Source organism: Clavelina lepadiformis, chromosome 5, assembly GCF_947623445.1.
Source record: "Clavelina lepadiformis chromosome 5, kaClaLepa1.1, whole genome shotgun sequence".
NCBI classification, from domain to species: Eukaryota; Metazoa; Chordata; class Ascidiacea; order Aplousobranchia; family Clavelinidae; genus Clavelina; species Clavelina lepadiformis.
The window spans coordinates 16,621,484-16,649,104 of record NC_135244.1 but is presented as its reverse complement, the minus strand read 5'-3'; the positions used below and the strand labels follow the sequence as shown (position 1 = coordinate 16,649,104).

At 35.0% G+C, this 27,621-nt stretch overlaps 4 protein-coding genes across 6 annotated transcripts; 1 reads left to right on the top strand and 3 right to left on the bottom strand.

Annotated features, from left to right (window-relative positions):
• Window positions 1–938: 938 nt before the first annotated feature.
• LOC143461073 (fringe glycosyltransferase-like) lies at window positions 939–6,965 on the bottom strand. The gene is made up of 8 exons (XM_076958833.1): window positions 6,616–6,965; window positions 5,441–5,489; window positions 4,922–4,964; window positions 4,774–4,836; window positions 4,564–4,690; window positions 4,327–4,424; window positions 3,507–3,678; window positions 939–3,341 (listed from the first exon to the last, which is right to left on the bottom strand). Exons 1-8 carry the CDS (start codon window positions 6,910–6,912, stop codon window positions 3,189–3,191), a joined length of 1,002 nt encoding a protein of 333 aa, XP_076814948.1. The 5' UTR covers window positions 6,913–6,965; the 3' UTR covers window positions 939–3,188.
• A 3,291-nt stretch (window positions 6,966–10,256) lies between these two features.
• LOC143460775 (uncharacterized) lies at window positions 10,257–14,096 on the bottom strand. 2 transcript variants are annotated; one of them, XM_076958400.1, is made up of 7 exons: window positions 13,295–14,096; window positions 12,816–13,052; window positions 12,233–12,591; window positions 11,855–12,043; window positions 11,550–11,773; window positions 10,873–11,060; window positions 10,257–10,638 (listed from the first exon to the last, which is right to left on the bottom strand). In XM_076958400.1, the coding sequence occupies exons 1-7, from the start codon at window positions 13,443–13,445 to the stop codon at window positions 10,580–10,582; spliced, it is 1,407 nt and encodes a 468-aa protein (XP_076814515.1). In that variant the 5' UTR covers window positions 13,446–14,096; the 3' UTR covers window positions 10,257–10,579. The 2 variants fall into 2 exon arrangements, with proteins under 2 accessions (XP_076814515.1, XP_076814514.1); XM_076958399.1 differs by having other exon boundaries at window positions 10,866–11,060; window positions 13,295–14,091.
• A 2,232-nt stretch (window positions 14,097–16,328) lies between these two features.
• On the top strand, window positions 16,329–19,486 carry LOC143460166 (failed axon connections homolog). The gene has a single exon (XM_076957581.1). The coding sequence runs from the start codon at window positions 18,151–18,153 to the stop codon at window positions 19,066–19,068; it is 918 nt and encodes a 305-aa protein (XP_076813696.1). The 5' UTR covers window positions 16,329–18,150; the 3' UTR covers window positions 19,069–19,486.
• An 888-nt stretch (window positions 19,487–20,374) lies between these two features.
• LOC143460164 (A-kinase anchor protein 14-like) lies at window positions 20,375–25,902 on the bottom strand. Of its 2 annotated transcripts, none has more exons than XM_076957580.1 (5): window positions 25,588–25,902; window positions 24,474–24,598; window positions 23,693–23,872; window positions 22,368–22,420; window positions 20,375–20,639 (listed from the first exon to the last, which is right to left on the bottom strand). In XM_076957580.1, the coding sequence occupies exons 1-5, from the start codon at window positions 25,628–25,630 to the stop codon at window positions 20,555–20,557; spliced, it is 486 nt and encodes a 161-aa protein (XP_076813695.1). In that variant the 5' UTR covers window positions 25,631–25,902; the 3' UTR covers window positions 20,375–20,554. The 2 variants fall into 2 exon arrangements, with proteins under 2 accessions (XP_076813695.1, XP_076813694.1); XM_076957579.1 differs by having other exon boundaries at window positions 20,386–20,639; window positions 24,474–24,593; window positions 25,588–25,900.
• Between the last annotated feature and the right edge of the window lie 1,719 nt (window positions 25,903–27,621).

Sequence of the window (27,621 nt, the reverse complement as noted above, 5' to 3'; positions counted from 1 at the left end):
ACATTAGAAGCAATATTAAGTTTTTTTCAATTATCGTGTATAGCTTTTGATGTAATTATTACTAGTTTGCCGATATGCATATGAAACCAGAAACGAAAGCTAGGTTAAACTCATGACGCAATGGTGTGAAACGATGGGTAAACTTGGACGAAAAAATCAATTGAAAGTAACGGTAGTATCTAAATGCTATGGGCATTGGTGTAGCTAGCTTCCTATCTTAACAAACATTTTTCCAATACTAATATATATAGTTATATACCCATTTATTGAACGTTTAACTTTTACCACTTATCATGTCATTTATTTATCCTTAAGTATAAGATGTGGTGAGAATTTATTACTAGCCTTTGAGCAGGTCAAGGGAGAAAAGATCTGTCAACTGTGTTAAAACTCTTTTTGCCGCATAATATTTATTAATTTCCATTTGGTTTGTCCATAAATTTCAATACATTTCTGCTTCTGAGCTACTTTCTTCTACCTTTTTGAATTTTCAAATTCATTTTGTCTGATACCGTAGACATTTTATTATTTTGTCATTTAATCGGTTTATTCTATTCTGTAGGTAGTGAAGTATCAATATATTGTCAGGTTACGTGTTACCTGTTTAAGTATGTGTGTGATAGAATAGGACCTTATCTTGAGAGACGGTGACCAGTTGACTAACTTCGAAATGAAATGTACACCAAAAAGGAACGTAGGCCTATTTTCATCTGTTTGCATGTATTTTCATGCTTGTCCTCTTACAGTTTTTTATCCTATATATCTGATACCAAAACGTGTAGTGCGTGTTGCTGCGTGTAGCATTTTTTGGGGGTTTTGTGTTCGTGTAAATTAAATTTGCTCTCTGACGATTGTTATTTTTTGATTGACAATACATACTTACAAGCGCAATTATTGCAAAGTACGGACATACATATAAAATATTTGCACGGCAAAGAATGGCATTTCACTTTTATATGGTAAAAGGTCTTTCATAAAACGTTTAAGATTTGTAACTATGTTGAGAGAGAGTAGGCCTACATCATGAACAGCATATAGAGCATTACATACAGGTATGAGGGCAACGGAAATCAATGAAAAACAGCATTTAACGTCATTTAGCGCCGTATAAACGTCACCCTTTATTATACATTTCACTTCAAAACGAAGAAAAAAGATATGTGAGTTTAATACATGCTGTACGTAGTATAGGTCAAGGTTACTTAGGGGTTAAGAAAGTGTTGAACTGTATGATGTTTAAGATTTGGGTGAGTTAAATTGACTGCGTGATATTCGTTTAAAGGGGAAAAAGCTCTGACTGTTCTCTGATAATTGTTTCGATACAACGTTTCTTGGATATTGCCAGCAGAAATAAATTTGTTAAATTATACAATTTTGCACGTTGGTGTAGAAACTATTAAGCTTTCAGTTTATGGTTCCAGTGGGATAGTTGTAGCAAGAGATGGAACGCTATACTTGCTAAGCTAAATTTTTTTGCACGTAAAACTGGTTGATTTTTGTGCTGTCCAAAAGCATGTAGCTTTTAAATTTACTTTATATGAATAACTACAGTAAATAGAACATAAGTTTTCAACACATTGTAACATAAGTTTTCAAAACATTGTAACATCAAACAAGACTTAAAAGACATGGTGTACGCTTTGACAAACAATTTACAAAAAAAGGCACTGAGTTTACCGAAATTTTCATAATTCGTGTTTGCTTCTGCTGCATTACATGGTGCGGCCATTGCACTGTATCACCCATATCATTGTCGGCTCGTTTTGATCACTGGGCTGCTTCCATTTCCAGAGATTTGTTCAAAGTTCACGTAATATCTCACCACGTGGTGTAGCAAATTTCCATAAGATAGAAACGGAGGCCGAAGTAATCCCTCCTCCACAATCGTGCCAAGTATTAAGAGTCTTTCATTATTATAAAGTAAACTATAACACCAAACCCGAAGGCTACTTGGAACGTATTCGATCACTTTCATCGCCGTTTAAAATGCATGGAATCCGGACCTAGTATGGAAGTGCACAACCGACCCGACCCCCGGGTTTCGTTGCAAAACTTCTCTCATACTTGATCGTTTGAAACAAACTTAGTATTGTCAGGATCGGGAAGACTAAATTTACCTCGCCGTTGATGACTTTTATTTCGGCAAATACCCAACACAGCGCTATCTACCGATTGCGAAACTTGTCCTAAGTTTAAGGCGTAATATCTGGAAGTGTACAAAAAGTACACTTCTAGTGTTCCACTTTTTTCGCAGTACAAAAAGTACTGGTACCGAGTACCGGAGAAATACCGAACTACTTTCGTCGGTACATTTTTTTGCGAAATACCAGTACCGTTACAACATTCAACCACATTGGACGCTCCCAACACTTTGCTTAAAAAGGCAAAGTAGCTTATATGCTGTTGCATACGAAGTAGATTTGATCTCCGGTGGGAGAACTCCTTGATTTAAAACCAACATTACGCAACTATCCAAGAATTTTATTCAATTACGTTAAACCAAGAAAACAACGGATGTATTTTTTAAACATTCCATAAGTGTTTTTAAAATTACTGCGTGGTTTTGAACCACAGACTAACTACTCATTATCTTTTGTAGTTGCGTTAATAATAATAATGCGATAATAATGTTAAGTGGCTTAATGCGGTCTTTGCGAGATCAAGTATAAAAAATGCGGCCCGTAAATGTTGAGCAGTTAAACATATTTTAGTCTTTCTGTGTTAACAATCGACACCCAATCCCATTATAATCGATGTTACTTTTAAAATATGAGGCAATGTATGGAACGGCATTCCATAGCAATGTGGTTATTTAGTGGACCTACTTATTGGACAAGGCGAGGTGTGATAAAAAAGCAACGGATAAAATGACTGAATTAGAAAAGACAGTAGAATGTGTGAGATGAAAGGATTCAAAGAATGTGTTTTATCAAGCTTTCTTCCTATCAGTAGTAAATAATTTTATCGTCGAGTTAGTTCTTTTTGCTCTGACAAGGAATACAGTCACTATAGTCTATTCGAAAGTCTGGTGTTAAAATGTTTATATCTACTCTGGTTTTAGAGACTTTTCTACTTCAGAGGCACGGATCAGTATAACAGGATGGCCGATTAATAGTAAGACATTTTATAAAGACATACTCAAAGAACATTGTGCTCTCGTTATAAATATTTCTAAATGTAACTCGAAGCTATTTAGGACAAATTTTATCGGTCGGATGAAGATGGCAATGAATTGATAAAAGCCTTGTCTTGTCTTCCCTGTGATCGAAGGCCGGCTCAATTCCATCGCCAAAATTAACACCTTTATTACTGTTGGAATATTTACTGTAGGAAAACGAGATCTGAAGAGAAAAGAAGAAAATCATATCATGAAAGCAGAACAGAATATAGACAAAGAGATGATAAACATATTGATTAAATATTTAATATAAAACTCTTCTGCTCGAGAGCCGATTTTAATTGTCTTCGACTTTTCTGCCATAAGTTAATCGCTCCTTCTGTTATACCTGAGATTTCCATTCTTCAGGCTTGATATCGCTAAAACTCTGACCGAAGGTATGGTCGTGAAAGAGGTTGCTACGAGTCATGGTAACGTTCAAAATCCCATTTATCAAAACACCCATTAATATGTCGTCAGGTTTATTAGTCTGCTCGCAAAATTCTACAAGAGCTCCTTGTCTGCAAAGAATAAATTGAGGTTCATTTGCCGCAACAAAAACAAAGATTGAAAAAATGTGGTTTTGAATAAATATTTGATAACTAGGGATGAACAGCATTGGGATATTTTTTGGAATTGAACGGTGGACATGAGTTCAATTCCATGTCCAGCAGACAGCTCTTTTTAAATACTGTGCTGAGATATAACAAAACATCCAAGCTAAAAAAATATGAGGTGAATTATTTCTACAATTTTGTCCATTTGTAGGAAACCCAATTTCGACGATGTTCATGACGTCGGTCGAGGAGACAAGTGTGTTGCAACGACGCACAAAATACATAACTGAATTTTATCAAAGTTGTAAAGTCTGATGGCCCGAAAAGTTTTACAAATAGTTAAAAAACGCCAGCTTTTTTATCAAGAAATACCCCTTCCAATCATCGATTTTTAAAAAAGCTGTACCATCATGACACACTTGGTATATTTTTGTCCCATAACAGAAATTACGTAAATATAACAGCAGAAAATTGGAATAGGCCTAGTCTGAATTTTACATCATCTTTAGCTACATACATTGCGTATAGCATGAAGCCTTTTACTAAAACTTACAATCATTAATGTATAAATTGTAAGCACTTCACATGTCTACTGAACCAAAGTTTACTTACCCTAAAAATGGTTGCATTAAATGAGCTAAAGACCGTGATAGACATCGCACACTTCCAGTAAGATAACCAGCGTAGTATAGACGTCCAAGAAATTTCGTCTTTTATAAATGATTTTGCATAAGATTCAAATAATTTATAACCAGAAAACTTCTATATTTTTGCACATCACACCCTTTAGAAAACATTATACATCAGACAACAGTAGGCCTATATGTCCCAGGAAACTGTTTAAATTGCCTTAAAGCGATGATCCGATCCATGGTCCCCTCCAGTATAGTGAGGTTTTTTCCAGTTTAAAGTTTCTAAGTACTCTAGCAATCGGTCAATATTGACGTAAGTGTCATCGTCAAAGTGACACCACCATCTGAAAGCAACAACCATCCCATTGATTAAGGCTGCAAAATACAATTTCTAAAATTGTCCCTAAACCTTTGCTTCTTCACCTACTTTGCTGTGCTTTTGAAGTAGAAGATGTCAAATTCCACTCCTGTCTTGCAACATAAGTCGGGTCTGACAGAAGCAAAAATAACACAAAAATTTTTTCCACTCCAATTGGAATTGTGGCATACGAGAAATCACAATAAAATTAAATTACTTTCCGTGAGTTTCTCCACACTTTGTGGGCACGAGATGATTTCCTGTAAGAAAAATTGGCAACCATTATGAAGATTAGTTTCCAAAAACTTTGCTTTTTCGAAAAGGAATTAAGCTATGACTCTTAACTGTACAGGACTATAATAGTCAATGGTCATACAACAGAACTCGAACATCGTCTCGTTTGAGGCTGTTTGAGTTCTGCAAAGTTTGAATTCCAATACAATGTTTCGCATAACAAGAATTGTAAAAGCAAGAAAATGCAGACAGTCTTATTTTAGACCTTCCTCACAAATTGATTTCCATTGAAAATATATACCCACTAATCGATACAGAATATTGGGTATCCACGATACAGTCTTCGACAATGTTCGAATCCAAAAAATTATTTCTACGGTCCGAAACATCAGAAAATTTTCTCAACAAAAATGTTCAGATTTCTCGCTTTTGACTCATTCGGGTGTTGTGGTATCACTTTGGTATACTTCTATACTGAGATCGCTTTTGCTTATATTAATACCTGTGGCTTTCTGCAGATTCTCGTCGTCTTTGTCAGTGACGAAGTATACCTAAAATTACAAAATAGATTTGGCTGAGTATAATATGTATTAGGTTATAGATGCAGATTTAAAATAATGTATAAAGTGACGATACTCTATTTAATGAATAAAGTTGCTGAATTATGAGACCTTTTCGTGTAAATGTTAGAGAGAAAGAATTTAAATGCAAATATTAAAAGTGTAGGAAGATTTGAAACGGTTTTTAAGTAGCAAAAGATTGCTAAAGTTGTACAATTGCAGGTATAGAAAGCCAGTTATACTTTCGCACATACTTTTGTTTTGCATTCGCTATGTGATGTCTGATTAGTTTTGATTAGCTTTAGATCTTAATTAAGTTTATAAATTAATTATTTTACTGTACCTGCTACAGTAGCCTACATGGTACAGCTTTTAGTAAACTCCTGTATGGTTTACTAGGGTCCAAAATGTTTCGATTTGAACGTATCGAACCAATCAAGTAATTCTTCATCTTGACTTCCTCACTAAACTAAATAATTGGTTATTCGCTGAAGCTTATGATCACTTTCCAACTAATCATCGAATCCACCAATCACTAATATTTCTCACTAATACTATCTTCATTGGATTAAGCTTTATGGACAAGTTACTAATCCTTTAGGTACCTCTTTATTTTTCCTTAACTAAAAATCTTAGCTAATATTGTAAATATATGTTCATAAATGTAAACGAGTATGTCCATACTAAGCAATTCTGTAACATATCAGCAATGAAATCTAAAGCTGCCATAAAACTCACACATATAGGCAAGATAACGTACGATCTAAGAACTATGCACCTTGAAATGCTTAAACCTACTCACAAGCCCCGCTCAGTGAGCCCTAACTCATTAACTAACTTTTTATCAGAGTCGTAACCAAGTCATCAAACTCGAGTCGCAAGTCAAGTGAAGTCGTCATGACGCGGTTGTCACAGTTTATTTACAGCATTCAGAAATCAAAACATGAAAACAGAAAACACTTATGATAGCAAATCATGACGTAGGCCTACTTTGAAATGTATAATGCAATGTACACAACGACCAAACTTTTACAACTGTTTCCTTCCGATATACATAGGCTATATTTGCTTATGGTGACATAATTCAATTTTACTATGAGCTTTATCTTGTTCTTACCTGTTCTTGTACTTTTGCCTTGCACCACGTTTTTAACAAGAGAGGGATGCGTGTTTCATAATTCATGTGAGTTGTTTTCACGGTCATGAAAAGGTCTTTTAATTGCAATTTAAAGTCCGTTTGGCTTGATGGCAAATCAGAATTTAAAAGTTTTTTATGCAATTGCAATGATGCTGTTGGAGCTGGACCAACGTTAGTGTAGCTTTTGTTAACATTGCAAATAGTGTTGTACCATATTAAGACAGTACACACAAGTAAAAGGTTTTTCAGATTTAAAACCTTTTGACACTTCACCATGGTCCTAATTATAGTCTTGCAAAGGAATCTAAGTTACTGTTTAATAACGTATACAATGCTGCAAACATAAAGCTTTTATAATAACTTTTCAAAATGCCAGCGAAATAATAATGTCAGTTATTTCTGTCTAGTTTATCCATATTTAGATCAAATTTCTAAACTTTAGCAGGAAGTTTAAAATTTAAAATTTGAACCTAATAAAGTTGAAATGTCCAAAGTTTAAACTTCATTTCAACATTCATTCTCACATTTTAAATATTGATCAAAATATGGATAAACTAGGCGGAAATAACTGATACTGGGCTGTAACCAAGTTATTTTTTTCTGACTCGAGTCGAGTCATTTTGAGTTGTGACTCAAGTCAAGTCGAGTCAATACCTTTCAACGTAAAAACTATTTTGACGTCACATTATACGTTGCGTTAAATTGGTTGCTGTTAGGTCATAACTCTTTACAAATTAGTCTGGTTGATTCTTTTTACGAAGAGTTGTAACTTTTTTGAAAAAGCTCCGTTTTTGTTACATAAAGTGTTCTTTTTAGCCCTCGCAATCGTCATAACGTGACTCGAGTCATTCTGGACATTGACTCGAGTCAAGTCGAGTCATTTAGAACTTTTGACTCGAGTAAGTCTTTGAATTACATGTGGTTTGTTGCATTACATTCAGTTCATTGAATGCAGTTGCACAACGAACACACACATCAATCTTTCCCATAGTTTACTTAAAAAGTAACTGTAGAGATGTGGAGATATGAAGAAAGCTCAGGATGTTGAGAATCCGAGCTTTGGACTTTAACATTTGTGGGCATCCGAGCCGAAGTCTGGCTTCATAATGAAAAAAACAAAGAAATTTAAATCTTAGCAAAATGCTTTTGCGGTTACTGTAAGCTACGTCCTCGATATACACATACAGTAGACTACAATTCAACGGATGAAATAAACGAAAGCATTTGACGGAATAAGATTGATATTTGAGAAACATAAATTAGTATATCGTAGCCTATACACTCGCTCTCTCGCTTATATAAGTCTCAGTATCTTAAAATAAATGAATTGAAAGATTGCGTGTGATACGTGTGGCACCCTGGGCACCACGTATAATAACTGGTTGCATTTGATTCTGTTTGACAAGTAGGCCTATCTCACTCTTTTATCACAATGCACTTGCAGTCGAGCATATATTTCATACAAATCGATTTTTTTCTAAGCAGGTTTTCTGATACATCATGCTTAACTGGCATCTTCACAGTTTTCTAGTTTAGTGACTTTTTGCTTAATGTTTTTTTTTTCCTTTTTTACAGCAGGAGAAAAACTCACCATTATCAAATATAATTAATGTATTTAATATAAAAGAACATTACTAACGAAATAATGATAATACCAACCAAATAAACTATAGTCATAAAATTAGTAATTATCCCCAAAATTATGCGGCAAATTTTATGTTGATTGACTTGCGTTCGGCTGCAAATGTGACGAAGTACAAGAAAATAACAATGTGCGACGACTTGCTTTAAATTGAAAATTATAGTTGGCAAGCGGCACAGTTTTATCTGTTTTATGATAACCTATTGATGTATACTGCTCCTAATATCTATAAAAGAAACAGCGCTTTTTAAATTTAAGCTTGAAAATGGAATGTCATGAAATGAACTGTTCATTTTTATAAAAATATTCAAAAAACTGGAACTGCTTCTCAAACCGAGACTGTCTTTGTTCTTGTTTTAAGGTTATAGCTCCTCATTTTAACATCATTATTAAACTGCAATGTTTTAATTTTTTAAGGAGATTACCATTTATTTGCGGGTTTAATTGAAGCTTGATATGGATTAGAGGGTAAATTCAAATTAGGTTTAGGCTACTATGTTCATCTAATTTGTTGAAGATTAACGAGAAACTGTGAAAAAAAGTAGTTTTAAACGTTTAAAACTAAAGTTTAACTAAACGTTTAAAACTAAAAGTAGTTTAAAATATTTGATTTCAAAAGTACATGTTACCAATTTACCATTTATATAGATAGCATTAAAAGCGCGTACTTTTTTGGTTTTGAATCGGTGATCTTTTGTGTGCATAACTGCATAATATTGCTCTATACATATGCGTATAACTATAACATCGATACTTTTCTTAATCTTTGCCAACCTACTTTTATTCTTATTAAATATGCTATAGTTATAGACTTGTATAACTAAAGAGGACTTGTTCTTACTTACGTCTTCCTTGACTTTGCTGTTACGTTAGCTAGATTTTGGTATTTAGTAACTACATTAGCTACATTTTGGTATATAGAATGGCCACCAAACCGCTCTATAAAAAATATAGGCTCAGACCAACGATAAGAAATTTTTTGAGACTTCGTGTAAACCTGCAGTAAAACTGTAAATCAGACTAACTTCTCAAATATCATGTTATTCTTTCTGTAAGCAATATTACGCTCACTAACTTACGTGAGGCTATAAAAGTACAGTATCACAAATCTCAAGATTATTCTAAACAATTTCAATGCACAGGCAAATGATTATAAGGTATAGTTTTATCTGCACAAGATAAAATCTCTTTTCCGCTCGGTAAAGAAGCATTGTTACCGCTGAAGCGCCATCCATACAAGCGTATCATACCATTTCCTTCTGATGTCGTCTACAATGGCATTTGGATAGTCTACGTGGCAAATGATAAGGCTGCATAATGCATTGGAAACAAATGTTTATTGTATGCGATATTCGATAACTGAAAATATCTCATTATCATCGTGACGGGATTTCAAACTGAAAACTTTTCTGACGGTGTTCGCCAGCTGCAGAATGAATATGAGACGTACAAATATAAGTATACCTCAGTTTAACAAGATGCATGTATCAACATACTAAGTATAGGCTATGTTATAGTAAAATTAAATTCGAGTCAAATCTTTGACTCGAGCTACGACCCCGCTTGCCCGCTTTACGAGCTAAAACAATACATGATGACGGTACCAAGGCTAAATCATTGACCAAGCTCGTTTGACAGATAGTCGATATAAACGCAAACCGCTGAAATTGAAACATAAAGTATACTTCCAGTGGGTTCTAACCAATTTCCACTTATCATCTTTAAAGATAATGCAAGTTTACAGGAAAGTAATCACTGCTACATTTTACTGAAAACTCGGATGGAATTAAATAAAGTGTCGTTTAACGAACACAAGTCAACCTAAAACCATTTATAACACCTGGCTTAAAATTTCGCGTTTTACCCAATACAGTATTAATATCATGATAGCTTACAACTAAATCGGACAATTTAGCTTTAAGGGCTACAATAAAGGTAAGGGTTATAATAAAGAGGCGGTAAAAAAAGAAAGTTAACGGATAGGCAACAGTTTGTTTCGCAACACAACGCGCTTTATACAGATGAACTAATACATTATAGTTATCTGACATTCACAAAAGAATAATAATGTTAAACGACCAAAAATGGTAAACAGGTCATGATGGTATATATGTAGGCCTACTTGCTACAAATGTTGTATATTTTTGGTCATATAAACAAAGATATTGGTGATTAAATATCTCCCTGCACAAAGTGCATGTAGGCCTTGTAGGGGAAGTCTTCAAAAGCAAACGCTCCGTATTATATTGGACAGCGGCAGGATCGCGTTTCCTCGTTGACGAAGTTTCGAGTCCAAGTCGGTCAATCCTTCAAGAAAACTTTTTGCTGACGAAATTGCCGCTTTATTGGTGAAATCATACCTGGGCATGCGTACAAGCAAACGAGGAATTACTTTGGATTCTAACTGATTATTTCTTACTGCTGACGCAATGCTATCATAAATGTGATTACTGGTGGTTAAGAACATTATACTGGGTAGTTCAAGTTCCTTTAGATTTTACTGTATTCAGTTAACCTACTGTATATTATAACTTTTTACTACTTTTTAACGCCAATTGTGTTAATATATAATTAAAACTCTACTTACTTCGTACATTTCAAAGACATGTCCAAATTTGGGTTGCCATTATACTGAACAAATGTGCGTAGAAAACATCGAGTCCGGTAAATATCTTCAGCCGCAAACAACGAAGCTCTAGCCCCGAGATCACTATTCATGGAGTCGGGTATTTCAGCTGTCGCGTTGATTGAACTCGAATGGTCATCTTGTACAAGCGGAATTCTGCAGGTTGTTACGGTTTATTAATGGTTGAACTCAGATTTTATTGAGTGCATTGTATTTTCAACGGGTTCGCTTTGAGTAGAACAATTTAGGCAAGTTAATTCATAACTGTAAGTCTGAAACTGAATTTTCAACCCAGGCTCAGTTAATGTTATCAGTAGAATTTGTGTTGCGGCCAATCAAAGGCGTCGCACGCATCTTAAACCCAAATATATTTAAACAGTTTGAATTATTTCATTGGAACACTATACTTTCCTTTATTAACACGTTTTAGTGTTCTCCAACAAGTGAATTTACTTCGCACTTGCTGTAAAGGTTTCAAGTGGAATGGTTTAAAGTTTTATGCTTAATTATCACTGAACGTTCAAGTTAATAACACTGTTGGCCTCTTTATTTTATGCACTCTGGATGGTTCATGCAACTTTTGGATGAGTTCATTTGGAATCAGCTTTGCACTATAGTGCTTTGTTAGTTGCGCAACTAATTTACCTCATTGACATGCATCCGTATTTAAAGGCAAATTGCTGAAGATAACTGTGATGATCCGAATAATGCACGACCCCGCAATTCCATATCAAAGTGGTGATCACGTCGACTAAATCGTGTTTCGTCAAAGAAGGTAAATATGTGTTCATTGATGCGAAAAGTTCTGCGTAATCATCTTTCAGCAGCGGTTCCAATTCTTCCACGAATTTTCGAACGATGACGCAATACTACAAAGTGATTGAGCTGAGTAAAAGAGAAAGGTCTTGTACCAGGAAAAAGTGTAGGGATTTTTAGGAATATATCCTTACCGATTTCAAGAAGGCGTGATAAGGAAGCTCGTCGTGCAATTCTTGCGTCAAAGTAAAGTTGTCATAATAAAACGTTTCACATTTTTTCTGAATTCCTCCGATAAAATCGTCATTACTGATTGGAAAGCTAAGCCAGGGACGGAAAATACGATCTATCAAACTGCCCGTATTTTTTGAGGATTGGCATTCCTAGAAATAATGCAAGCGTTTTGCTACCGATCCTAGCTCAAGTTTATGCCACGATTCAATAGAATATACAACCCATGTGAGAAAAAGACTAAAAAAAAATAAAAACCAAGGACCCACAAAACTCCGTAAAATAAAAGACTAATCTGCCACTGGATAACAAGTTCACAGTCTTCTTCATACCATACTTACATTGAGTGCTTGGTAATTGATGTATTGGGTAAACCTCGTGTGAGGGTCCAAGAGTTGACGTAATACTGACGTCGGGGGGAGCATTTTTCTGACTTGTGACGAAACTAAGGAGGGAAAGACAAAATGGACGTGGTTGTGCGCCAGTCCTGGGGCAAAGAAAGTCAGCTGGGCTTGGGCATGAGCTTTAGCCAAATTCCAGGTTTTTGATTCTTGGGTGTGGATTTTTCCCGTCTTGTCGACGATGGTCAGCTGGTGGTTGTGATGCAAGCGAATTTCACTGACATCCCAATAAAAACCCTTGAATACGTGATAATTTTCCAAAGTGAATGGAAGTCTCCACTCAATATCGCTATTCTCGTCTAAAAAATAGTGTGTTCATAGGCAGACGTCGTTTTATATTTTGTTATACTACAGGTTATACAATATTTAAGCAACAAGTACTGAACATCAAGTAAAAAATGCATATAATAAAAATACTAACGAGAACAAACAAACATAAACTTTGTATACGTATAAAGCCCAACTCTTGTTGGTAAGATCCTTTCCGTTTTTCACTATTACTTCAATGACAAAACCACTATACCTCCTTTGATTAAACCGTGGCAAAATACGCTATTGAGAATGACGTGATGCAACACGTGATCATCAATAAGAGGAACAGATTGCTGAGAACCGGTAAGTTTTGAAAATTCCCACAGACTTCCAAACAATAGCTGCTTTATATAGGTCGGAGATCTATATGTCATAAAGTCGATTTGTTCTTTTGTGGAAACATTTCTAATTTCAACCATTTGGCCACCGTGAAAATGTCCAACCTCTCCTGAAAGCGCGAATTGTGTATGATTAGCGTCATTATGTGGCAGTAGGGCGTGGGCCTATATATAAATTATTTTTGCGCAGAAATAATTTTGTTAAACGTTCTTCTCTAAAACTAAAAAAAAGCACAACCTTCAGTTTATACTGTAGCAAGTATAGACAGAAGCCAGCCTTTGTTATCGCCGTACACAGTGATACTGTATATAGGCTATAGTCAGTAGGCATTCCAATGTATACATTCCTTACCGTCAACATGTTTTGCTGTCTGTAGACGTAGCTTTCGAACATAATTTTGCAAGTGCAATATAAAGTATATTACAGAAACCGGTAATCCAAGCAAAATGACGCAAAGCCACTGACAGACGTAACCAAACAATTTTGCAACAGATTGCTGCATGTTAATATATTTTTAATATTCTATAGAAATATTGTTCATTATCAAACTTTCGTATATACAGTAGGTTTCTTTATAGACTGGATCTTCAAAAAATATTTCTTGCGAGTTACGAGCGGATATTTTTTAACTTAGCCTGCTTGGTTGTGCTTAGCAAACGAAAAATCCGATAGCGGGAAAGCTCTGTGTGGATTCAGCTTGTAGACTGTTTGTCAGATGATTATAACTTTAAGCGTAACCGGTTATCTGACTTGTCGAATACGTCTGCTTTACATATGGCGTTCTCTGACTCTGATGTTCGTGCCTTATCTGTTGTGGGCTAGCCGCTCTTGCAGTGGTGAGCCATTATGAAAAAGTGAATACGTGAATTCGGCTGGGATTTACCACAATTCTTGCTCTCATGTAATTGAGAAACGACAATCATTGCTCTCCTTCCTTAACTGCCACGCTTCCTGCTTACGTCAGAGCCCTCTCTTCTTACCTAGTTTCAAGAACCGCTTTCATGGTCCACTGGTACTTTGAAATACTTGACCCGTTCCGACAACGTTCGCTATATCAACACAACAGCGATAAGTAAAACACAAGTAAATATTTGCAATTCAGATGACAAAAGAAACGCGCTTATTTCCCGAGGAAAAAATTCTAACACGCGATGCTTTAACCTTGTACTCTTTAAACACTCCATTCAAATGTCCAAGTGTTCATCTTTTAAGAATGTTGTAAACAAATATACGCGTGGGGAAGGCATTTCGTCTACACTCTACACGTTCTATAGGCTACACGTGTAGTGATGGCTGCTACTATTTCACCTTAAGCATTGTGCGCGTCCGAGATGATTTTTGTGGATTCCTTGCTAACAAAACTTGTAAGTTATAACATAGTAATAGATCTAATTACAATCTATCGTCTAATTTTAATCACAGTCAAAAAAAATCTAACTTCAATTTAACTTCAAAAAACAAAAATCAACTTCATATACTGGTCTCTTATTCTTATGTTTCTGCCTACAACAACGGGCTGAGCGACCTGCTGCTAGCAATGAATTAATTGGTTTCTATATAGTAATCTATTTGTGCCTAACCCAAGTTAATCTTTGCGCCTGCGGCACTTGGACAGGCTTCAAATCTAAGCAACTGAATTGCTAGCCGAGCTTCCTTAAGCGACATGCCTTGTTAGCATTTGACTTCAAGCGAAGCAGTTTATTTAACATAAGGTTTCGGTGCTATGGTTTGACGATTTCCATCAAGGTGAATTAACTGTTTATTTTTGATTTCTCGTTATCTTTTCGGCTATGCATAGCTTGATTGCGCTTGACGTACCCTTGAAGTGTGATTACTGTACAGTATGTCTGTAACAGGAATACTGGAAGTTGATTGTAAAGTGAGTGCAGATGGGTAAAACCCTAATTGCGTCCGACTTGCATCAAAGATTGATTACCTTAACTTTCTTTCAGAAAATATCGCTGTACACCAGTTCTAACGATATAAACAGTTGCCTATTATTGGAAAACGTTGCCGCAACCAAAAGTAATTTCCTTGTCGAGAGACGTCACAAAGCTAAAGATGTCTATTGTCTATTCTCAGCAACATACAACAACTCATGTAACAACAGCTGTCTCTAGTCTAAGTATAAAATGTATTGATGCAATTTATAGAGTTAAACTTGGCAAATTAGCGTTTGAATGACAGGGCTCCCACCAAAGTTGGACCACAAGGCACTCTATCATGTATATCAGCAGTCGCTCTTGAGAACAGAGGAGTTTGTAAATTGTCTATGATGCTTTCATGGACCAGGAGTCCTTGATATTGTGCTCGACCATGAAGGACTCCTATTCCTTTTAATTAAGATAGTTTAAAACACAAATTAATCTAGTTTTCGTGATAATGTCACAAAGATGCAGGTGGCAATAGAAAACAATAGTCAACTTTATGAAGCTTGTTCCTAAAATAAATTATCGTGTTCTCTATTGTATTTTTGGGCAATGTCTCGTCAAAAGCTTGTTTAGGTACAAAGCACAGGGTTGAACGGTTTCGATAAGATATCGTTCGTTTGTGCAACCTGTGCTTTGTAACAAGCACTAGTAACACTAGTGAATTAAAATCCAATGAGGCCAAGGGGTAACTTTAACTTGTGGGACGCCATTTCTACCACGTGATATTTATTCTCGCGCACCAAAATAGAGGCGTAGCTTGGTCTACTGCAGAAGCAAAAAATACCGCCTCAGTTCCAGTGCCGCATTTTGAATTGTGTTGATCAATTAATCATTTATTTTTCGTCTAAAGCGCGACGGGGATGCAAAATCAAGCCAGTTGTTACTAACACGCGCCAATGAACGGAAAAAGGTAACAAAGCCGAAAAGGATTATCAACTAGAAGTGTTAAAAAGCTGGGTCAAAAATGTTTGCATTGTTCCAAGGGCGGAACTTCCACTCCGCTTAAAATGCGTGGAGAACAAAAGTTATTCGTTTTTACACCTGAAAAATGCATTAAAAAAAACGAAATGAAATTTATACTTAAGCCTATATTTACATGTGAAATAGCTGCGGCAATGTTAATGTATGGCTATAATTGTTATACCATGGATACGACAATAATTCCCACTGAAGCGCTTCATAGGTTTTCGGCAGTATTTAAATATTAAAGAATTAAATATTGAGATGTAAACCCCTATGTGCAAAGGTTGTTGTTTGGTCTTTGCTTTTAATTGAAGCGTTTGCTTGAAACCACGTAATTGGACTTTACCATTTTTCTGAAAAAATTACCCGGTGGCAGCTTAATTTGCCATGTGGCTGGGTGTTGATTTTTGGCAGGTTAAAGATTGTGGCCGTGACGTCATTTCTACGTCATAAGCTCGTGGATAATTTTGTTTTAAATTTCGTTGTAGGCTATTCAGGGCAGGTAATAACAAGTGCGGAGCCAAATGCCAAAGCTGACGACGGTGCTATGGTGATTGTAATAATTTATATAATTGGCATTTCAATAAGCGTGTGTGTTCTCCAGCTAGATAAAATGTGGCTGTACTGTCCTTGGTTAATCATGGTGTGTAGCAAGCAGCAACACCACTAGCTTAAGTTTTACAGTATACCAAAGATGCAGGGGCGTCGTAAACTATCGATAAAGGCGGGGGCAGATTTTTTAAAGGGCATTTTTTGGTGCTGGGCGTAGTCCAAAAAGTTTTGAATCTGCAAATTACGCACCAATTTTTATCGTTACGTAATTACGTATAAATAGGTCTTCATAGTCTTGAAATAGTTCTTCAAAGTCTCGAAAACGATAGCATGCTAGATTTTGTGTGAAATCAGAACCACCATCAAATTGGTATAAGACAAAGTAAGACGCAACACAAAATTTCATTTTAATCTTAGGGCAAGTAACTGCCCCCGTAGAAAAACGGCAGAGGGGCAGCTGCCCCCTGTGCTTCCAGCGCCCATGCCAAAATGGGTCTGGTAGGCTATACAAGTGCACAACCAGATGACGTTACAATTGTAGTAGCTGAGGTGTAGTATACAAAGGCATCCTGTGGTTGTGCACTTGTACGCTACACTCTTATAATTATATAACACTTGAACAAATCAACGATTAGTGGGTAAATTTAGACTGCTAATAGGCCATTTATTTGTATAAAATCAAGTGTGCAAAGAGTTTGCTTGAAATCAGTCTCGGGTTTGCAGCTGCAACGAAATACAAACCGGTGTTTATACTCTTCTGCAGTAGGCTAGACCTGTATTTTTTATTGTTTTGTTTACATTTCGCCATTGACTGCTGATGACAACCTGAACCTAACTTATCCCAAATCCCAGGTTGTATTCCCAGCAATGCATAAGCCATAGATCAATATTTGGCGTACATAATGAGCATGCCTAAGACATGGTTTGCCAACTGCAATCTCCAAAAAAGAAACACTGTGTTCCTTTTTGTCTAAACAGGACTAAAAACTGAATTTTTCCCGCTTAACTGTTGGTCACATCAAAGGTCATCAGCGTAACTCACGGGGAATACACCTTGGCTTAAATCTAACTTCTACCTGTAATCTTTAATGATAAATTTCCAGCGACAATGTCCTACTTTGGTATTACTGTACTTAGTTATTTTAAAAACTAACCAAACCTAATAAAATTGAATGATATGTGTATGTACAACATAGCGCGCTCTTTTTCGTTTCCCACATTCAATGGCAAAAAATTAATAGTATGATATTTTATCTTTCATGGAAAACAAGATAAATATTTTGTATACTTTTCAAGTAAACTACTTGGTTTGGGCCAGTCAATATAAAAGTATGTTAAATTGAATGATTCCCAATTTTAAGTACAGGCAATCAAAAAAATCTTCTACTAAAACAAGATTGCAATTGTAACTTGAAGTGTCTATTACCATAACAATAGTGTCTACTGTCTACTGTCTAGTGGACACTTGGTTACAAAATGATAAGTGATTTATAAAAAAGGATTTCAAGATAGCCAACACTGCTTACATGGGAAATTTCAAGCTAATAAACTGAGTGAGCAAAACTTGTTTACATGCACATTAATATAGGCATTTTGTTGAGTAAAGTAACTTTAGGCTGTATATCTAAAGTTTTGGGTTAGATAAAGTTAAATTAATAATTAACTTACACTAGGTAATTTAAACAGTCTAATATATTTTGATATTGATGCAGCTATGAAGTAGATTGTCAATATATATTTCTAAACTGTGAACCACACACCATGTCTGAAGCAGAAACTGAACCTCTGATTGCCATTTATTATGCTGCTCCTACACTGCTTGCACCAACAGCATCACCATTTGTCCTAAAGCTATTAACTTACTTAAGAATGACAGGTTTGAAGTACAAATCTGTTCATACATTGAAGATGTCTTCAAAAGGAAAACACCCATTTATTGTTTATAAAGGAAAGGAAATAGCCGATTCTACATTAATAATCCAGTTCTTAAATAACGAGTTCAACAAGGATCTTAATACAAGTCTGAATGCAGTTGAAAGGGCTACGTCACTTGCCTTCCAAAGGCTATGTGAGGAAAATTTGGTGTGGTGTGTGGTACATGATAGATGGATAGTGAATACAGATGCATTTCTTGGGCAACTTGAAATGAGCAACATGATGAAGAAATTCATGTCATTTTATGTCAGTGTTCGTTTCAGGAGAGTACAGCAGGCAAATTTGCATGGCCATGGCATCGGCCGGCATAGTGACGAAGAAATCCTTCAAATAGGAAAAAGGGATCTGACAGCTTTATCTAACTTTTTGGCAGACAAGGATTTTTTCATGGGCTCTGAACCAACACTACTTGACTGCACATCATTTGGACTTCTTGAACAAATCATTGAATGTTTGCCGGGCTCAGAATATGAGCAGTTCATTAAGGAAAAGCTTCCTAACTTGGTTGCTTATACCGAGCGAATGAAAGAAAAATTCTGGTCTGACTGGAAAGAACAGTGTGCACAGAAGAAGGCAAAACATGTAAATCAGCCAAAATCAGACAAGGAAGGTGAAACGTTGGAAAAAGTAAAGGTAGAAGGTCAAAATGGAAGTGGTGATGCATATGCCAAATCCTCAGAAGAGGAAGATGCAACAGTTCAAGAAAAAAAAACTACAGGAATTCTTCCAGTCACTGATAGCTGAAATGATTAAGAACAAACTTGAACATTATAGATATCCGATTAGCCTTCACCTATTTTGCAAAATGAACATATCATAATAATTAGACTTTATATATATATTGGGATGAAATGTTTTAGGTCTAACTGAATTGAACATCATCCACTGACACTAAAACATTTTAGAAAAATTAAGGAAATGCATAAGAAAACATTAAAGGTCTAGTTAGACTATATAGCGCCATATTGTTCCTTTTCTGAAATATACATGCAAAGTATTATGAGTTTTCTGTGGCTTACTAAATTACCAATTTCTATTTTTGAGTGCTACCTTTGCGTTGTTGTGTCAAAATTGTTTATTTTTTACATATTTCTTGCATGTGAAATAATGCTACCATATATTTCTAAGTATTTTTTAAGTATTAAAATTATATACCTGAGCAGTAATTGTTGCAATTTTTAATGATCAGTAGTGTTTTATGCAATACATAATGTACAATTTCAATTACTTGCAAGAGATTAATTGCACACTTCTTTAGCTTAATATACATTAGCAATTGACTGGTTGATACTATTCTTAATATTGATAATACATAAATAAGAAAAAGCGTCACCTCTGGTTTCATTATTGAATCGTAAATTGCAAATAGACATAAGCTGTAGTAGGCAAAAAGCTCATGGTTCTGCTTTTCATTATGCTGAATTACCCCAACAATGTTGTTTATGGCTTTGTTATAACATTCTGGACGGTAGTTTGTTCATTTATGGTTTGGCAAAGAAAGAGACAGCAATGCGCAGTGAGATTTGATAGTGCACATGTCACCTTGATTAAAGTGTCTACTTTTACTCTGCTGGTTAGGTTAACTGAAGTTGATGAGCAGCCAGCCTAAGGCAATCTCTATTTCTGTATGACATAGCTAGATATAAATCAAAACTTACACGTGAAATAAATGTAATGATTTGTGTGAAATAAATGTCTGGTACCAATACCATAGGTACATAAACTGTAATAATTGCTGTAAAATTTTGAGTAATAGGGAACACCTATTACTCTACCTTTTTTAGTGTAATTATGAAGTGATTGTCAATTTTTCAAAATAAAATAATAGCGATTTGTCCTAGAAATTTTCAGCAAAACAATCAAAATTAAGTAAAGTATACTGCATTGTCACTCATGAATGTTATATCCCAGAAGACCACTTTATTGATAAAGCTGCATATATGGTACTCGATCTGATTAGATAAACTCTTTTTGCTAACTGAATTAATAGTTGCTACTCAAAATAAGCTGCTTGTGTCATGTAGCTTTATTGCCAATAATTTTTCACAGTTCCTTGTTTATGGCTGGTTTTTAAAATATATGATGTATACTCGGTTTAGTTTTCATTCTTCAAAATAGATTACTAATACAATTTGTTAAACTTCCAACAATTTTTATTTTTTGCAACATGACCACAAAATATCAATACAAGCTAAATTTTATATGCATATACAGTAACAATAATCTAACACTAGAATGTAACTTGCTCCATTGCCAAGACTTTGCTTTCTATAATATTTTTCAACCAGATCTCCCTGAATTTGGATTTACCTGGCCTGAAAGAAACAAATACATCAACAGAGGTGGGCAGTCGCTACTGAAAAAAACTCTTGTTGGCTATTAGCAAAGCCTTATCATCGTATAGCCATATCGGTTAAGGAAATTTTTGTTTTAAACAATGACATTTGTAGTACAAAACTTCATATAAAGTTGTTTGAACACATATCTTTTGTTCAGCTGGTGAGGTGCAGATGAAGTTGGTACTTTATCATGAGACTTTTAGAGGTTATAGTTTAGTCATACTCCAAAGGTATTAGTCCATCCTTGAGAAATCGCTAATCTAACTATGATACAGTACACACGCTTATAAGATCTACCTCCGTTCCAGGAGAAATGGATCCAATAAACGGCGAATCTACGTTAGGTTTCCATATGACTCAAACAACCTCAGTGTGCATGATTTTTAATCATGTAATCGTAATGTATATGAACGTCGGAATAACTCAAAAAACACAAAGAAAGCATTTGAAAAAATCTATCTAGAGTTGCTTGTCGTGGAGGGAAAGTGTTTCGCAGGTCCTCCCATACAAGGTGAAAAGAGACGTTACAACAGCTGGGAAAAGCATTTTATTATGTGGCCAGACATTGGGAGTGGATCTACTACGCGAAGTATTTTGCACTACAGTATGTTAGTACGTAGAAATTCCGTTCCACAGGATTTAGATGCTATAAGCGGCGTGGCGACTACTGTATAATAACTGGCAAGATTTGTCAGAATGGCAATGTTTTAAAGAGAGGTCTGACATTTTGAAAAACTATAAATACTATAAATTTTTATGTTAAACAAAATCAGGTATTTTTGGTCCTTTGATTGCAAACTTGGAGGTCTATTTGGTTTGTCTAGAAACTTTATGAAAAATTGCAGTGTGTTGATCACCTTATTTCATTGCAAAAGCACTAAATAAAGTTGTGGAAAATTTCCCTGGTTATTTAGAAAAACCCAAAACGTTTCAGTGTTTTGTGCTTGATGAACAAGCCGGCCTTAATCTTAGCAATAAATGTATAAATAGTTATGCTTTTCACTATTTGCCATTTTTGTTCCAGGAAAAAGTAGCAGATGAATAAGTAATGTGCACATAATCCCGTTACTATTTGAGAAAGTAGCGTGCTACTGCTCAGCTCCGTCTAGCCCATATTGCAGGGGTGGCCAGACCTGCTTCATGCTCGAGCCGCATATAACAAATTCCAGTTTTAAAAGAGCCACAACACAAACACAATAAAAAACACGAATTTATTCACTCACAACGAAGTGTAGCTATTGATTAACATTAGTGCTGCGTGGTGATACTATGAGTCTCCACCTGGGCTTCACCAACTCTTTTTGCAATTATTAGTATAACCGTAACCAAGACTTAAAACTAGGTCAGTCCTGAAGTACAGCTCCAATCTGACAGTTTACTTAACTGCAGTGTACAAGTTAGCACACTTCTGTACAATAATGTACTTTTTGGAGTGTAATTTGATTATTACTAACAATGAGTCCATTGTTACTACGTGAACGATAACACAACGCATTGTTTCATAATCTGATCAAACAACTCGTCTAGACCGGGAAAATGCATGTCTAATTCAACAATGCTAATTCATTAAAGAGCCGCAGTTTGGCCACTCCTGCCATATTGAATTAAACCTATTCCAAGAACAAACTTTTACAAACTAGAAGTATGATTATTGCTGAAGAATATAATTAAAATAGTAGTAATCACAGTGCAGTATAGAAATACCTGTGCACCAGTCGATTTCCTTCAAACACATAGAATACTTCCACGGGTAGTTCCTGTTGAAAATATATATAATATATAATTAATTTTATTATTGCTTAAGTAAAATTTTTTTCATGTGCTATTTGAAGTATCTCGCAATAAAATGCTTGAGCATACTGTTAGAAATTTTGAATAAATTAAAATGAACAATTGCAAATATGCTACAGTCTACTTGAAGAGAGTAGAGTAGGCAAATTTATGTGGTTATGGCATGGGTGAGCAGAGTAATGAAAAAGTTTTTCAAATACAACAAAAGACCTGAGTATTGCATTACTTTTTGCATCATACCATTTGATTTTCTGTGAATACTTGTTGAAATACGAAAAAAAAAATGCTAGCCATTAGTTATGATAATATAAAATAATAACTCTACAGATAAACATTACAAGTAGGATATAGTGGCATAGCTCCAGTCTAAGGACTTACAACATTTAAGGCATTTACAGAATAACTCTTAAGATAAAAATGAATAACAGTGCCCATAGCCTCTAAGCCCAAAAATTTGAGATTTTTGAAAAAATGTCAATTGCATGTTATGTTCATAAAATGAAAAACTGCTAAAAGAAAAGCTTCTTAAACTGATCACCTGTACCAAGAAAACAAAGAAAAGTTCTGGAATGAATGGAAGGACCAATGTGCACAGAACATTGGTGCAAAAGTCAAAGACTAGCTCGTACCAGACATTTTTTGAAAATTCCTTGGCTGCGCCACTGTGTGTTACGTCTACATATTTACATCTTGGTATTTAGTATAAGAAACTTCAAAAAGATTTCCAAGTAAAATTGGCATAATTTACGTTGGTTTCCAGTTTCTTTTTCTGGCACTTTATTGTTGGCCACACATTATCGAGAAAGCTCTGAACTCAAAATAACTCAAAACTCTCCAGTATGGCTTACAAGTTACAATCAAGGGCAGCTTATTCTGGTAAAACCTTTTTACCCATCCGTTCAGAACGCGAAAGAGAGTGTGGAATAAAGGTTACACCATGCTTGTGAGTAGCTTTAAATTTAAAATTACTCGAACATAACCATTTTCTCTTTCGCCTTCTAAATGGTGAGTAAGATGTTCTACCCAATTAATTTTTTATTACCATCACATATCACCAATATTACCATCACGTACAGCTTGCAATGAAGTAGATACAGTATTTGCAAAAAATATTGCACATGAATGTTTAATTGGAATGTTGGTGCCTATGATCAGAAAATAAAATAAATGAATAAAAATTATGAAACCTATCCAAGTGCAGTTGACTAATTGGTACATCATAAAAATGAATATGTCACCTCTGGTTTTATTTTCGAAACATAGATTGTAAAATATACACAAGCCGTAGCTCGTGGAATTGGCTTTCGTCTTGTCGGAATACTCCAGCGAACTCTATATTTGTATCTTTTGTCATAATCATGTTCTTCTTCTCCCAGGTGATCAATGCAATGCAGCCATGCATTGTCCCTTTTCCATGTCTGCGTAGGAGGTATGTTTGTATGAGTTTTACTTTACGATTTTTCCAAGGAAAAAATCATAATTCTTGATTTTTCTCTTACGAGTTACTTGCTTACATATTTCATTTTTCATGTGTATAATATTTTAAATATGCAAACAGATAATACCACACGGACATCCACAGCACACATAAGTATTTAAAATGAGTTCAAGCTTTCTGAATATATAGTATAAAAACATGTTCATTCACACAAAGAAATGCATTCAACACTTGAATTGTCTTATTCATACATTATATACCGATGCCACATTTATGCATAGTTTTTGAAAAAATGCTAATTAAACGCGACGCTTGTTAGGGATGAAGGAAAGATGCCGATGTTTTGAATTATGCAAAGTCAAATTAAACAAACCACAAAACAATTAAATGTATACAATTCTGCATGACCGACAAAAATGAAAAGATTCAGGTTTTGATGAGTTAAATTATGCCGAATTAGGAAAGTTCTATGGTGTCTACTTTTTTCAGTTGTGGTAACACCAGTAATAAGTAACTAGTTCAGTACATATCACTAAAAATTACAGGTAGGCTATCGGTAGTTGCATGAAATAATTGTTTACCAGAATAAACTGTTCAATTTGTTTGATTCCCAGTTCTGCAGTAAATTTGGCACATTCTGTCCATCTAATGTTGGATGCTCCTGCTTCTACATCATCATTATAATTTATGACAATGTTGGACTGTACTGAAACAAATAATATTGACAACTAAGGCTCTTAAGTTTTTAACTGATATTTGAAAAAGCAACATAAAAATCTTGCACAACTATAGCAAAGTTACAAACTTTGCAAATTTTTGAAATGAAAACTAGCTGGTACCATTAATCGCAAAAATGTTGCAATATTTCATAAATTTAAATAAAATTTTATCACATGGGCAGTATATTTATTTAAATTACATAAAATTAAAATTTTTTCGAGACACAAATTATCATGATCTTAATTATTTTTAGCTTTACAATCACATACCGGCAACCAACAGCTTAAGTTGTATTACTTCTAAAACTTAATCAGTTAATAGTAAGAAGTTATCAATTTCATTATTATGCTTGTGCATAATCCTCATATAGATATCATTTGTGTTTATATGGTTTACAAAACTACTGTAATAAGGACTGCTAGTGCTAACATTAGGCAGGCTAGAGGATTAAATAGGGGATAGCAAAGTATGAGGCAACTTCCATGTCGTTACATTTACCTAAAACAAAATTCACATAGACTAAATAAACCTATAAAGTTAGTAAATATTTATTGTTCAAATTATGATCAAATAGCCTACGGTACCGGTAAGCTTGCATGCAAAACTTGTATTTTAGCACAGGAAGATTTACGCCACACCGGTATTAAAGTTCTAATTTGCCATGCTTGTGACTGTGCCACTACCACTGAAAGTTACAACTTTCAAGAGATGAAACTAAATAAAATTTTACTGCACTTGCAATTTGGTGTGCTTGTTTCTTGAGACATTTTATGACACCAAACCAGAAAGGCCGAAGTTCATAATTAGCTTATGGTACGCCATTGGCGTAACGAAATTTACTCCTTCACCACGCCGGCGATCTCCGGCGTATTATGCAAACTTTTAGTCGAGGCCGGTAAGCTGCCTATAAGGCAAATTGAATGAACAAATAAAAGTAGGCTCTTCTATAGCCGGCCTATAATAACCATAACATACCAAATTGTGTCTGTTTTCCAATGAAACCGATTTGGCAGCACATAAAATAGCCTGGTTCACAATATTAAAAGCTTCTTTTTCAAAATAATCATCCATTCAGTACGGTCATACGGTTCTACCAAACCAAATTTATAAACCCAAACTTCTTAAACAGGCTAAACTTAACGAAAAATTATATCAATATTCGCACTGTAAAATAACACCTAACCATCAAGCTAGTTACTGTTTGCTGTAAGTTTTAGTTGGGCAATAATTTTTCTGTGCAAAGTGCACAAGGCGTTATTTTTACAGTGTTTCGTATTTGTAATTATGATCAAATTATAAAACCCCTTCCCAAACCCAACCCGGACCTGAGCTTTATCGTTCCCATAGTAATATAAAAAAAAACATTGATGCATAAACATCAAATTTATAACTTGTTGTAGATGAGATGTCAATGTTTTTAATTCACTTCCTTGCCTTTCATAGACATCGTAAAAAAAACACTAGATACCTAACTTGGCAACCTAAAGTGGAGCAAGCATGCGATTCACAAAAAGCCCAAAAAGGCGTGAAAATGCATAGGCAAAAATGGGCGTAAGGGAACGTTTCAAAAGATTGCTTGCTATAGAGCAATTTTCGTGTGTTAAAAACAATTTTATGTTGTAAAGCAAAGTGGAAGTCACTTATCGAAAGCTTTATCGCGTTATTCGTGACTTATTTACTGTCTGAATATGGGTGGATAACCTACAGCCCTAGACCGTAGTCTGCGGTATAAGCTGCTAGGAAGTTAAATTAAACAACAAGTTAAAACGTTTGATTAAATTTCTGGTTAGCTTTTCGTGTTTCACTTAATCTTTTTCGCATTAAACGTAAATTAATGCAAAATATTTGCCTAACGTAGCCTTGGCCTGTACCGCGGTACCGATATACACCGGTAGGCCTAAGCGTAATTATACGATATCATCATCATCATGCCGGCTTAAACTTGGAAAAGCCAAGGTAAGTAAAATACGAAAAGCTAACCAGAAATTTAATCAAACGTTTAAACTTGCTGTTTTATTTAACTTCCTAGCAGCTTATACCGCAGACTACGGTCTAGGGCTGTAGGTTATCCACCCATATTCAGACACTAAATAAGTCACGAATAACGGGATAAAGCTTTCGATAAGTGACTTCCACTTTTCTTTATAAAATAAAATTGTTTACACCCCACGAAAAGTGCGCTGCAGCAAGCAATCTTTTGAAATGTTCCCTTATGCCCTTATACGTCCATGCATTTACCCGCCTTTTTGTTTTTTTTTGTAAATCACATGCTTGCTTCATTTTTCCCTTTGCAAGGAAATCTAGTTAGGCATCTAGTGTTTATATTTCCGTTGTCTATGGTACCTTCATATAATTGGGACGCGGTAAATGACGGTACTGGTGAATTACGGTAGACAGTGTTTCTTTTATAAATTTCAAAATATATGTAGGCCTATGCAGTACATGTAAAATTATAATCTAAATTAAAATAAAATAATTAATTATTTTCAATATATGTATGTGGTATAATATAACACTTGCGATGTCATAATATAATTTATTATTTTTTTGGGTTTGTGTTATTATCGATTCTAGAAATCAATTAGTTTATTGTTCGGAAACTGTTGTTATTATTGGCACTTAGCTAATAGACTTACACAAATGATAATATGCAACTATGAACGAAAATCTGATGATACAAGTAAGTACGTAAGTCTTTAGCGTGATTTAAAAGTACCAAAAACGCATACACCTAATACGATCCTCCTATTTCATTCATAGTGTTTGCTGTTTTCTGCCAATTCTATATTTATAAATTAGCAACAGAGAGCGCTAAAACGGTGATCGCTATTCTAATCTCAAAATTAATGTATTTTACAATTTTGAAAGAAAACGCTGTTTCCGGTCACTTTTCAGTACCGTCATTTTCCAGTACCGCCATTTTCTTTGCCATCATTTTCTATCGGCCCTTTATAAATATATGCTTGGAGTTGGATAGTATATGGCTTCTTTCGTTTTAATTTTCTTTGG

What these genes read in the sequence shown, in the direction of transcription:
- LOC143461073 (XM_076958833.1), bottom strand. Translation starts at nt 6,912, where the DNA reads ATGGTGAAGTGTCAAAAGGTTTTAAATCTGAAAAACCTTTTACTTGTG. An exon ending in TGTGGAGAAACTCACGGAAA is followed by an intron (nt 4,837 to 4,921) that starts GTAATTTAATTT and finishes TGCTTCTGTCAG; the next exon opens with ACCCGACTTATGTTGCAAGA. An exon ending in TTAATGCAACCATTTTTAGG is followed by an intron (nt 3,679 to 4,326) that starts GTAAGTAAACTT and finishes TATTCTTTGCAG; the next exon opens with ACAAGGAGCTCTTGTAGAAT.
- LOC143460775 (XM_076958399.1), bottom strand. Translation starts at nt 13,445, where the DNA reads ATGCAGCAATCTGTTGCAAAATTGTTTGGTTACGTCTGTCAGTGGCTT. An exon ending in CCACGGTTTAATCAAAGGAG is followed by an intron (nt 12,592 to 12,815) that starts GTATAGTGGTTT and finishes ACTATTTTTTAG; the next exon opens with ACGAGAATAGCGATATTGAG. An exon ending in ATCACGCCTTCTTGAAATCG is followed by an intron (nt 11,774 to 11,854) that starts GTAAGGATATAT and finishes ATCACTTTGTAG; the next exon opens with TATTGCGTCATCGTTCGAAA.
- LOC143460166 (XM_076957581.1), top strand. Translation starts at nt 18,151, where the DNA reads ATGTCTGAAGCAGAAACTGAACCTCTGATTGCCATTTATTATGCTGCT.
- LOC143460164 (XM_076957579.1), bottom strand. Translation starts at nt 25,683, where the DNA reads ATGGATGATTATTTTGAAAAAGAAGCTTTTAATATTGTGAACCAGGCT. An exon ending in TGGAAAACAGACACAATTTG is followed by an intron (nt 24,594 to 25,587) that starts GTATGTTATGGT and finishes GTTTCAGTACAG; the next exon opens with TCCAACATTGTCATAAATTA. An exon ending in TTTCGAAAATAAAACCAGAG is followed by an intron (nt 22,421 to 23,692) that starts GTGACATATTCA and finishes TATTTTCAACAG; the next exon opens with GAACTACCCGTGGAAGTATT.